This window comes from Panthera onca, chromosome C1 (assembly GCF_046562875.1).
Source record: "Panthera onca isolate mPanOnc1 chromosome C1, mPanOnc1 haplotype 2, whole genome shotgun sequence".
Lineage (NCBI taxonomy): Eukaryota > Metazoa > Chordata > Mammalia > Carnivora > Felidae > Panthera > Panthera onca.
In genome coordinates, this window is record NC_138346.1 from 8,801,770 (window position 1) to 8,814,818 (window position 13,049).

Here is a 13,049-nt window from a genome sequence, read left to right on the forward strand (position 1 = left end):
TTCTTAATATAATATACCATTTCTTAAATATCCTTTGTTTCAAGGCCAAGGAAAGAAAAAGTTAAATCCTTTTTCTTGGGAAAACATTTTCAGTTTTCTTTACATGTAGATTTATTTGTTTATTTATTTAAAATCAGTGCTGTTAACAGATACTATACACACCAGGTAAGTGTATTCTTTCTCCCCATTTCACTGAAAAATGTCATGACATTGTGCAAAGGAGCAAGTTTTTCAACTATTACTCATAATGCTGGCAATACTGTTTCTAAGATAGTCATGATACAAATATAACCAAATTTCCAGCTTGTAAGTTAAAAGACACTAACTTGGTCTTTGAGCTATGTGATATAACCTCAGCGATAGATATTTTAGAATAAACAGGTGTTTCAGGTTTTTAAGAACCAAACATAAAGCACCAAACCTTGGTCAGATAGGTACTGATATGGAGACCACACAAACTATCTAGAAACAAAGCAGACTTGCTTAGTAGGAGTAATAAAAATTTCTCATTGAATTAACTTGTTCAGATGCTGTGTCTCAAACAACATTTGCTCCTAGATATCATATTAAGGTTAGAATAATCTGGAAAGAAAAAAAATCTAACTTAAAATATTTAACTTATGAGGCCTGCCATAAATGTCTACTGAAGACCTGAGGGAGAAAATACTTTGAAAAACATCTATCTATATTTTTCCTTTGTTTACAGATGTATCCCAGAAAAAAAAAATGAAGGCCAATTTCTATAAACTGTATTTTATATACTCAATGATATTTGTATTTTATTAAAAAAAAATTTTTTTTTGAGAGAGAGAGAAAGACATCACATGTGACTGGGGGAGAGGGGCAGAGGGAGACAGAATCTTAAGCAGGTGCCATACTCAGGGCGGAGCCCAATGTGGGGCTTGATCCCATGACCTGGGATCCCATGATCTCATGACCTGAGATGAAATCAAGAGTCAGATGCTCAACCAACTGAGCCACCCAGGTGCCCCTACCCAATGATATTTCCAATAAAACTGCAGATATATTCTCATGTAAGAAATTCTCCCCCAAAAGAAACAAAAGCATTTTAAAAACAAATCTCTGTGATGACAGACTATGTCCAACTTGTTCACTATCATATCCTTAAATAATCTCCACCCCATCATTGATTTTTTTAAATTAAAATTTTTTATGTGTTTATTTATTTTTGAGAGAGACAGCGCGCGTGTGCGCACATGAGTGGGGGAGGGGCAGAGAAGAGCAAGACAAAGAATCCGAAGCAGGTTCCAGGCTCTAAGCTGTCAGCACAGAGCCTGACACAGGGCTTGAACTCATGAAAAGCGAGATCATGTCCTGAGCTGAAGTTGGACTATTAACCAACTGAGCCACCCAGGTCCCCCAGCCCCCAATCACTGGGTTGACAAATATTTAGTGAAACCTACTGTGTGCCAGGTCTGACCTTAGATTCCAGCAATGAACATTGTGTTCTCAGGGACCTTACAATTCAGTGGAGAGGAGATAGACAACAAATAAACAGGTGTAAAAATACGTTGGGTGGTGATAAGTGCCATGATGAAAAATAAAGCAGGGTAAGGAGATGAATGAGAAATACTGGAAGGGAATGTTTCTCTATAAATTTTTATGTAATTCTTGTCACATGTAGTGAAAATGCCCATATTAATTCCTAGCTTCAGTAACATTTTACAGGACTAGTAAAAGTTATTAGTATCCAATACTAATACCCTTTATTTGAGAAAAAGTCAAGCAAATTAAAATTTAATTCCTGGATCAATCAATAAATACCTATGTTTTATTTTATCTAGTTTGGACAACAGAGGATAAAAAAATGATTCCTTCTGGGGCACTGGGGTGGCTCAGCTGAGTGTATGGCTAGCTCAGGTCACGATCCCATGGTTTGTGAGTTCAAGCCCCACATCGGGCTTGCTGCTGTCAACACAGAGCTTGCTTTGGATCCTTTGTCTCCCTCTTCCTCTCTGCCCGTCTCCGCTCATGCTCTCTCTCAAAAATGAATAAACATTCAAAGTGTTCTCCTTCTCTCTGATGTAAAGACATCAGAAGCATACCCTAATTATGTTCTTGTTCTAGATGTTCTCATTCTCGTTATGTTCGTGTTCCCTCATGCACTCCATTAAAACAAAAAAGTTTGGGGCGCCTGAGTGGCTCAGTCCTCAAGCATCTGACTTCGGCTCAGGTCATGATCTCACAGTTCGTGAGTTTGAGTCCCAGGTCCAGTGAGCTTGAGCTCCGCTTCAGGGGAGCCCTGCTTCTCTCTCTCTCTGCCCCTTGCTCATTTGCACCCTCTCTCTCTCAAAAAAAAAAAAGGAAAAAAAAGTTGAGCTTGGGGCAGTGGTCAAGGTGTGTCCATTTGTGTTATGGAAGGCAAAAAATGTTATGATTAGGTCACTGCTATAAATCAAGAATACTTGTTTCAGCAACAGTGCATTTCTTTATGAATCTCATGATGAACTGTACTTTCCAATCATCTACTTATCTAACCCAACTCTTTATTTTGTCACTTTTGAGGACTTAACAAATATCAGGTTATCTGTTATGTTTGTGAGGAGAGATCAGGCAAATGGCACTTAAAGTGATTTGTTTAAAATAAAACAAAAAAAGAAATCAAAGCGGATTGATTTTGGTGCTCTTATACGAGAATTTTGATTTCCACACTACTAATCATGAAAATTAAACATGTAAATTACCATTTAAAATGACCAAATTCTTTAAAGAAAAAAGTATTTTATCTTTTTCTTTTTTGAAAGAAATCAATGCTCTCAAAGAGAAATTCAACAGCATGTCTCCATTACAGCCACCCCATGGAATGTGGTTTGTTCTATTTTAATTAAAAAAAAAATTTTTTTTTTAATTTAAATAATCTCTGGGGCACCTGGGTGGCTTAGTCAGTTAACTCTGGCTCAGGTCATGATCTCATGGTTCCTGAGTTTGAGCCCTGCATCAGGCTCTGTGCTGACAGCTCGGAGCCTGGAGCCTGCTTCAGATTCTATGCCTCCTTCTCTCTCTGCTCCTCCCCTCCTTGAGCTCTGTCTTTCTCTCAAAAAATAAACAGTAAAAAAAATTAAAAAAAAATTTAAGTACTCTCTATACCCAACACGGGGCTCAAACTCATGACCCCGAGATCAAGAGTCACACACTCTTCCAACTGAGCCAGGTAGGCTCCCCTGGTTTGTTCATAACTGGCTTTGAGCAATCCAGCATAGTAAAGTGAGGAAGGAAGTTCTGGTAAGCTTTGTGAGGCAAGTTTCCTCTTACAGATCACACCACACTTGTATTTTTGCAGCGGATGCATAAACTTCTCTGCGAGGGAAAACAGTCTGGTGCCAGGAAAGAACTGACCCCACCGGCTTTGGACTTTACCTTGTTTCCGGTACCAGCACAGCAGATGCCTAGGGCCATAGCAGCTCCATAACGCACGTGAGGATTGTAACTCTCTGACAACAATGAAACAACGCTGGGGCACTGTTCAGGGGTCCTGAGAAGAATAGAGAAAGTGAAGACAGTGTTACAGGTAAAATATTTTAAATCAAGATGGAAGAATTTTAACCAAATTTTTTTTAACTTATGGAAAACAATAATTATATTTCACACAGAAGTCGGAGAATTAAAAATCCACGCGGGGCGCCTGGGTGGCTTGGTCGGTTAAGCTTCCGACTTCAGCTCAGGTCATGATCTCACGGTCTGTGAGTTCGAGCCCCGCGTCGGGCTCTGTGCTGACAGCTCAGAGCCTGGAGCCTGTTTCAGATTCTGTGTTTCCCTCTCTCTCTGCCCCTCCCCCGTTCATGCTCTGTCTCTCTCTGTCTCAAAAATAAAATAAAACGTTAAAAAAAAATTAAAAATAAAAATCCACGGAATTCCAATTATTGACATTAAAAATCTATCTTCAATATTCACAGAACATACACAAAGAAAGTGGAACGTATCAGTGATTCCTCAACCACAGCTCTGCCTTAGAGCATTAGTCATTCCCTCATGCCTCCTCCATTGTGGAAAATAACCATGGGGAGCACACAATGCTCTACATCAATTCTTATATTTCCTGCTTACTGTGTTTTCAGAAGACAAAAGTTGTTACAGAGACTCCGTATGTTTCCAAAGTGGAACACAAGATTTGAGTCACCCAGTATTACTGATTGAATACAAAATTGGTAAATATGCCTTAATAATGAAAAAATTCTGTTTTCAATTATTTTTGTGTTGGTAAGAACAGAAACTGTTCTCTTCTCATCCTCTTCATATACTTCGGCCAAGACCAAAAAAATAGGATGACCCTGACTAATGAAGTACCTGACTCATTAAAAGACTATTATAGTGTTATAGTGATTACTGTTATAGTGATTACTCTATAGGGGGCAGCAGGATAGGGGTAGTAACTAGAAATGAGTGTAAGGGGAATGTATGGGAGGCTGATAATGATCTTGAACTGGGTGTGTGTTATACACTGTGTTTGTTCAGTTGCGAAAATTCATGAAGCTGTTGGCTGATTATGTGCATATTTTTGGATATTACATTCAATAACAACTTAAAAAAAACACTACCATATACTACATTTAATAAAAATCTTTTAAAAGACGATCTTGTTGTGAATGAAACAGTAATTACCTACAGACCAATTAAAATCTATAACTCTGTTTGAACTATCCTCTAGCCTCAAATTCTAGTAAGTGGCAAACTCAAATTTCAAATGGAATAGAGGCAAATTGATGAAAACCATCCAGAAAAGTGGAATTTTGCTACAAGAGAAAGTTGGATTATTTACTGCTTACAACAGAGTCCATCATTCTTTCTCGAAAATGTTCTCAGTTTGACTAAGTTTCCTAGTAGGAATAATCTATAAATAATACTAATGACAACACCATGGAGAAAAAGTTTGGGGCTGTGAAAGATTCAGTGCACTAGGAAACAGAAGATCTGGGTTCTAGTCCTAGTTTTGCTAATTTCTTAGTATGTGACATTAGGCAAGTCACTTTCTTCTTTTTGTAATTACAGATAACTTTTTTTTTTAAATTTTTTTTTTTAACGTTTATTTACTTTTGAGACAGGGAGAGACAGAGCATGAATGGGGGAGGGTCAGAGAGAGAGAGGGAGACACAGAATCTGAAACAGGCTCCAGGCTCTGAGCTGTCAGCACAGAGCCCGACACAGGGCTCGAACTCACAAACCGTGAGATCATGACCTGAGGTGAAATCAGACGCTTAACCAACTGAGCCACCCAGGTGCCCCGATAACTTTTCTTTTTGCAGGAGTAATATAAAAAACAAAATGAGCAAATAATTAAAAATATAGTAATAACATACATACCTTCAGTTAATGCATAGTGACATAAATAACAATATGTTACATAAAAGGAAGCCATAAAGTCAGAAACCCATGTTCCAGTTCCTGTTTTGCCTCTAAACAGCTGAGATAATTTAGACAAGATTCAATGAACCAAACATTCTGGGCTTCCTTTCTATGTATGAAAAAAGAAGAATGGGACTAGAAGTTCCATAATGTCTGTCCCACTTTACAATTAGCTTTGGTTCATAGCTTTTAATGAACCAAACATCAAAGGTTTTCAATGTTCATTATTACAGGACATTTCTTCAATGAGAAATATTCCTATGAGACTTAAAGTGGTATTACACCAATACGTTGTTGCAGAGTCATTCTGCAACTTATAGTTTACTTTTATTTAACTTTTATTTTTCACTCCTATTAGGCTAAGAACTTAGAGCTCTGTCCATAACTCGATACTAAAATTCTCTGACCAACTCAAGGATTCTGTCACCAAATTAATTACAAATAAAACCAACTCAAGACTGAACATATCCCAAGGGCTAATACTGTGTTTTCTATATATTTTATTTTCCATAAATTATTAGCAGAGTGCTTGATACTAAAGACAAAATAATTTTTATTATTTAGTAAAACGTAAAAGGAACCAAGATAAATTTATAGTTATAGACTTAAACAGTAAGTATTTTTACTAGGTTCAAAGCCTAATGGTTAATTAACCTCTGGCAGAGGGTGGGGTGGGGGTGGGGGCGGGAATCAAACCTTCCCTGTTCCCTTGCCCTCTGAAGTTTATAATTTAGCTGCATAATCAAAAAAAGGGAAAGTTAACAAGTACCTGTGCTGCCCCATTAGGGCTAATTGAGTGTCTTAATTTTATTGTGCTTTAAAGTTCTCAGTAGGGAGACCACACAGAGGGCTAGGTAAAGCCTGCTTGAAAAAATGAAACACCAGTTGAAATAGGTACCTAATTCTTTTTTTAAAAGTTTATTTATTTATTTGTGGGGAGGGGGAGAGAGAGAGAGAGAGAGAGAGAGAGAGAGAGAGAGAAAGAGAGAGAAAGAGAGAGTCTCAAGCAGGCTCCGCACTGTCAGTGCAGTGGCCAATGCAGGGCTCAAACTCAGGAACCATGAGATCATGACCTGAGCCAGTTGGACACTTAACCATTTGAGCCACCCAAGTGCTCCAGTACCTAATTCTAATTTGTTGTTTCAGTACAATTTCTGGGCTTGTAGTCAACAGTCAACTTGCCAGCTTTATTATCTATACAAACTTACCGTAGAGCAGGAACTATGCAAGGGAATACGCACAAGTCACTGCTATATCATCTGATCATACATGCATATATGAACTCCTTTCTCTCAACATACTGGCTATTAACTACTGTTTCTTTACTGAATATTTTGTGCAACCTCAACATCAAATCATATTAATAAATAAATGTTTTCAAGAATATGGTGTCTTTTTTCTAATCCTTCACTAGAGAAGGAAAAATACGGCAATATAAGTATATAGGCAGAAACACTGTTCTATGCACATGGGGTCTATCACACTGGCAATCTGCTGAGGCCATAAACCTCAGGGTAGTCCTTCAGTATAACTGTGAATTTATAATTCTCACTAGGTTAAGTGCCATAGGAATAACATAATGACAAAGGAATTAAGAATACAGGGGCATCTGGGTGGCTCAACCTGTTAAGCGTCTGACTTTGGCTCCAGTCATGATCTCACAGTTGGTGAGTTCAAGCCCCACAAGGGGCTCTCTGCTGTCAGCGTGGAGCCTGCTTCAGATCCTCTGTCCCCTTTCCCTTTTGCCCTTCCCCTGCTCTCTCTCAAAAACTAAACTTTAAAAAAGAATTAAAAAAAAAAAAAAAAAAAAAGGATATACACTCTGTTACCCCAAATAGCCAAAGTAATGTTGAAAAGGAAAATCAAAACTGGAGGCATCACAATTCTGGACTTTACGCTGCATTACAAAGCTCTAATCATCAAGACAGTATGGTACTGGCACAAAAACAGACACATAGATCAATGGAATAGAATAGAGAACCCAGAAATGGACTCACATATGTATGGCCAATTAATCATCAACAAAGCAGGAAAGAATATCCAATGGAAAAAAGACAGCCTCTTCAGCAAATGGTGTTGGGAAAACTGGACAGCAACATGCAGAAGAATGAACCTAAACCACTTTCTTACACCATACACAAAAATAAACTCAAAATGGATGAAAGACCTAAATATAAGACAGGAAACCATTAAAATCCTACAGAAGAAAACAGGCAACAATCTCTTTGACCTCGGCCGCAGCAATTTCTTACTAGACATGTCGCCTGGAGGCAAGGGAAACAAAGCAAAAATGAACTACTGGGACCTCATCAAGATAAAAAGCTTCTGCACAGCAAAGGAAACAATCAGCAAAACTAAAAGGCAACCACAGGAAGGAGAGAAGATATTTGCAAATGACATATCGGATAAAGGGTTAATATCCAAAATCTAAAAAGAAGTTATCAAACTCAACACCCAAAAAATGAGTAATCCAGTAAAGAAATGGGCAAAAGACATGAACAGACACTTCGAAAGAAGACATCCAGATGGCTAACAGACACATGAAAAGATAGTCAACATCACTCATCATCAGGGAAATACAAATCAAAACCACAATGAGATATTACCTCACACCTGTCAGAATGGCTAAAATTAACAACTCAGGCAATAATAGATGTTGGCAAGGATGCGGAGAAAGGGGAACACTTTCACACTGCTGGTGGGAATGCAAACTGGAAATACAGCCACCCTGGAAAACAGTATGGAGGTTCCTCAAAAAATTAAAAATAGAACTACCCTACGATCCAGTAATTGCACTACTAAGTATTTATCCAAAGGATAAAAAAAATGCTGATTTGAAGGGGCACATGCACACCAATGTTTATAGTAGTGCTATCAACAATAACAGAATTATGGTAAGAGCCCAAATGTCCATCAACTTACAAATGGATAAAGAAGATGTGGTGTATATATTATATATATACATATTATATATGTATATATATATAATGTATAAGAAACAAAACAGATGAACATATGTATAATGTATAAGAAACAAAACAGATGAACATAGGGGAAGGGAAGGAAAAATAAGATAAAAACAGAGAGGGAGGCAAACAATAAGAGACTCTTAAACAGAACAAAACTGATGGCTGCTGGAGGGGTGTTGGGTGGGGATATGGGTTAAATCAGTGATGGGCATTAAGGAGGGCCCTTGTTGAGAATAGCACTGGATGTTATACATAAGTGATGAATAACTAAATTCTATTCCTGAAACTACTATTACACTATGTTAACTTGGATTTAAATAAAATAAATAAATAAAATGAATATACACCCTGTTAAACTCCCTTGTATTCACTACCAAAAGATTAAATAAGCTAAGTAGTACCCTGAATTTCAAAGTGCCTACAATGTCTTCAACCAAATATACGACAAACACCTCAACCAACAGACAGAATTCCATACAGAAAGAGGAATAAGGGCCAGCCCTCCTGTAAACTGCTTCCCTTCCCATGACATTTCATTTACACACCCAGGAAACTCACATCTTTCTTTAATCATTCTATTCTCTCATTCCCCGTATCTTATCTACCACCAAGTCATGTGAAACCCTTAAATCTTGTTTCTGTTTCCACTGCCTGTTTCAGGCCTCAATAATCTCTCACTGGAAGTAACAGTGACTCCTTAAATAATCTCTCTGCCTTCTTTTCCTCTTGCCTTCATTTTGCTGTGGTAGGGAGAACATGGGTTTGGAATCAGAAAGACCTGAATTCCAATTCCAGCACAGCCAATTAATAACAGAGTGGCAACCACTAAATCTCTCTGAGCCTTAACTGCATTACCCATAATATGGTATCTGTTCCACCTTATTTATGCTGGGGAGAGTTGGTGGGATGTATGACAGACAGAGTAGAATACCGTATTATAATGACTGAAATCTAAATGCATTACCAGAAATTGTCTTTGGATCAGAACCAGGAATTTGGTTACTCTAGCTGTGGTTTGGGTTCTTACTTGTAAAAAAGGGAAGGTAGTAACTCATGCCCAAATATTCATGCAAAATAATATAAAGTGAGTTGGATATTAAACCTAGAAAGCTCGTTGTATTCAGAGTCCTGACCTCCAGATATCCTCACCAAGTTTTTAAGGAGCTAATGGCACAGAACATTTACCCACTCATCCCTTGGCTGCAGCCAGGGTAAGACATTCCAGGGAAAACTAACACAAAAGAGCTTATTCTAAATGTATCTTAAAACTTCATTTATTTCATGATGTTCACTTATTAAAAAAGTATTATACTTAGAATAAGATATTAATAGTTTCATAAGGTTCAGAGAAAATTTTGCCAGCAAACATAAATACTGGGAGCTTAATGCAGAGCTTTATCTAGTTGATTACCATAAAGACTGAAATAGGTTGTGAGGCTATAAACTCAAAGAACATAAAAAAATTCTTGTCAAATTTCTCAGTCTATAACAGTTCCAATCCTGACACATTCTTCAGTTTAAGTGTTAAGACAAGAAATTATAAATTCTTTAATAAATTAGCTTAGACATTCAGTCCCTTCAAGAGTACAATAAAGCCAGAATATTCTATGTTTACTTTAATTTTTAGCAAGTAGCTCTAAAAGGACAAAAGATCTTTCTAAGCAATGATTGGAATGTAAATATTCGCTGAAAGCAAAATTTCTACACATTAATCTTTGTCTAAACATTATAATATATGTAGAATGTATGTATAAATATAAAAATTTTAAAGTAAGTTAATAAATGAATAAGTGGTAAAATAATTATCAACATCACTTTGAGGCTTGGAATGAATTAATGGACTTCAGGATAATTATCAATGACTACTGATATCATAAAAATGGAAACAAGTACACCTTATGTGTACTGCCAGCCCTGTCCCTCCAAAGGGGGGAGGGGAGGGGGGAGGGAGGGAGGGAGGGAGAGAGAGAGAGAGAGAGAGAGGAGAGAGAGAGGGAGGGAGGGAGAGAAACTGAGCCTCAATGTGATCAACCAAGCTCCGATATCCAATTATCAATTTATAGGAAATAGAGAAGACTAAAAACCACACTATTTTACATACAGGGATGCAGGGTGCAATTAGCAAAACCCATACTGTGGAAACTTGACAGTAATAATGACCTTGTTTCTTCAACAAATAAACTGCAAGAAGGAAACAAAAAGAGGCGAGGAAAAGCAAGAGATGGGGAGAAATTAAATTAAAAGAAAATACACCAAATCTTTAATAGTAGCCCATAAGGCTTTCTTTCAGTTATTTTAGATAATTCTGACACTACTTAACTCTTAGCTTTTCTAAAAAATTCTCTCAGATAACATCACGAAATAATTCCTGTCATTTGATATACTTTCCTCAGACTCAGATCAGCATTTATAATAAAGTATTTAAATGACTTATCCCTGATCAGCAATAAAAACTCACCTCATCTCTATGTCTCCATGAACATATTTAAAAAAATAAATGTCTAGAAGTGATCAAGTCACAGGAAAATAGTGGATTTTGTTTTATTGGAGAGGGGGAGGTAGAGAGCAAGGGATTCAACAGTTTGGAAACCACTGTATTAGCATAAAATGTATCACATACGACAGCTTTTTTTCACATATTTATGTTTTGGTATGTTAAATTTAAAAGTGTATTTACTCAATTATAAATTTGTTAGCTGCATTTGTTTTTAACAATGGAGCTAAAAGTAGTGGGAATTGTAGCAACTTTTCTTGTTCTCCTTTACTTTTTGGTTTATAAAAATAAAAAAGTGAGTATCATTAGGATAAAAAGCAGAGAGATAGATTTTTTGAATTTTATTTTCATCACAATATAAAAAAGATACATCAAATATGCATTATCAGGAAAATAACCGAAAAAGAAGGAAGCAGTTTTGTTTCCCAAGCATACTTTTATCCCATAAACTTCCATATCACAAGCTACTGCTATGTGTGGATTTCCACTTTATCAGTTTATATCTACCTACTACATGTAAAGTACCAAGAAAACAAAAACAAAATTACACAGATCCTGTCCTAAACCTTACAAATTTAGTCCTACCTTTAATATATACATATATTTTTAAATCATTTTACTAGACTTCAGATAACTAAAAATAGCTACAGTTTTAGATAAGCTTTTGCTTTATTTCCAAACAGATTGATTTCTTTCAGGTGCTACCAAAGTAGGGCAAAAATATCTCAAAAGGGAGAAGAGAGCAGCTTCATAAGATTTATAAATACAAAAGGGCATCTGGGTGGCTCAGTCAGTTAAGTGTCTGACCTCAGCTCAGGTCATGATCTCATGGTTCACGAGTTTGAGTCTCACATCAGGCTCTCTGCTGACAGTGTGGAGCCTGCTTTGGATCCTGTCCCCACCTCTCTCTGCCTCTCCTGCTCGTGTGCTCTCTCTCAAAAATAAACATTAAACAAATTTATAAATACAGAGAAATTGCTACTTCACCATAATAAGAAACATGGTTCTTAAAATATCAAATTTCAGGGGTTCCTGGTGGCTCAGTCGCTTAAGCATCTGACTGTTGGTTTCAGCTCAGGTCATGATCTCATCATATGTGAGTTCGAGCCCCTTGCTTGGGATTCTCTCTCTCTCTCTCTCTCTCTCTCTCTCTGCCCCTCCCTCACTCGTGTTCTCAGATTCTCTCAAAATAAATAAACTTTAAAAAAAGGAGGGATTTCTTTAAAAATATATCAAATTGCATCCCTGTATCTAGAGAAATCTGTAATATTAAAAAAGTTATAGTATATTATTAGTACATTCCCACCAGCCCTTAAAATGACCAAACCAAGAAAAGTCTACAGTATGAGTGGGATGCTATTAACTTGTAGATTATTAAAGATTTCATTGGTATTTCCTTGATTTTATAAAAATGAAAATGTACCTCAATTCTCAGAAAGTTTAATTCATTTCTGATATTTAAATAAGTGTCCCGATGATAAAAGTCTGTTTATAATAGCTGATTACAGGGATTACTGAAGACTTGCAGAGCTGAGCAACTTTACATAAAAATATTTGGATCTTTTATGATCATCAACTATAATTCCAGGTATAAGAGTTCTTTTGATTAAAGGACATTGCCATTTCATGACATCAAGTTGTATTATAGAGTTTCACTGATATTTTAAGAAATCTTATTCTTCTGTTCTTGATAAAAGTAGATAGTCATAAGCAGCTCTGTCTGGCATTAACAATCTGGCAAAAACTGTCAGAATCAACTTGTATAGAACTCTGCAATCTAGTCAAAAACTTACAACAACCAGGGGACAGCTTAAGGAATCATTGTTGTAAGGGAGGGCTGTGACATTTTCAACTGCCTGCCTACCACCCCTACTCCCGAGATTGGTGGGTTCAGTGGAGAGCATGGCCTGTGTCCTGGTACAGGCTGCTAATGAGAGGGAGAAAGGAAGACTATTCTCACAGAATCGTGGCTATGTTTCAACCTGTCTGGTGGCTCCTTGAAGCACCAGTGCACAGTCTGCCTTTGTTTCACCAAACTTAGAGTACTCCCAGGGCTGCAGCAACTTCCCAGGTGATATTTGCTGAAAACACTTAAAGGCGAAAGTATTGGCCATAACCCTTATAAAAGGGGTTAATAGGATAGGAAATAAACAGACCAAAAAGCTTGGAAAGAAAGAGGCTGGGAAAGGAGATATGTGGAGTTAATAAGGGCTTCTAAAAGCTCC

General features: G+C 37.0%; 1 protein-coding gene across 1 annotated transcript in view; it reads right to left on the reverse strand.

The window, feature by feature from the left end:
* PSMD1 (proteasome 26S subunit, non-ATPase 1) overlaps positions 1–13,049 on the reverse strand; it is a 93,755-nt gene that overhangs the window by 27,429 nt on the left and 53,277 nt on the right. Inside the window, exon 17 of the mRNA XM_060624106.2 lies at positions 3,379–3,493. Within this exon, the coding sequence (XP_060480089.1) occupies positions 3,379–3,493 (115 nt within the window). The remainder of the gene's footprint in view (positions 1–3,378; positions 3,494–13,049) is intronic.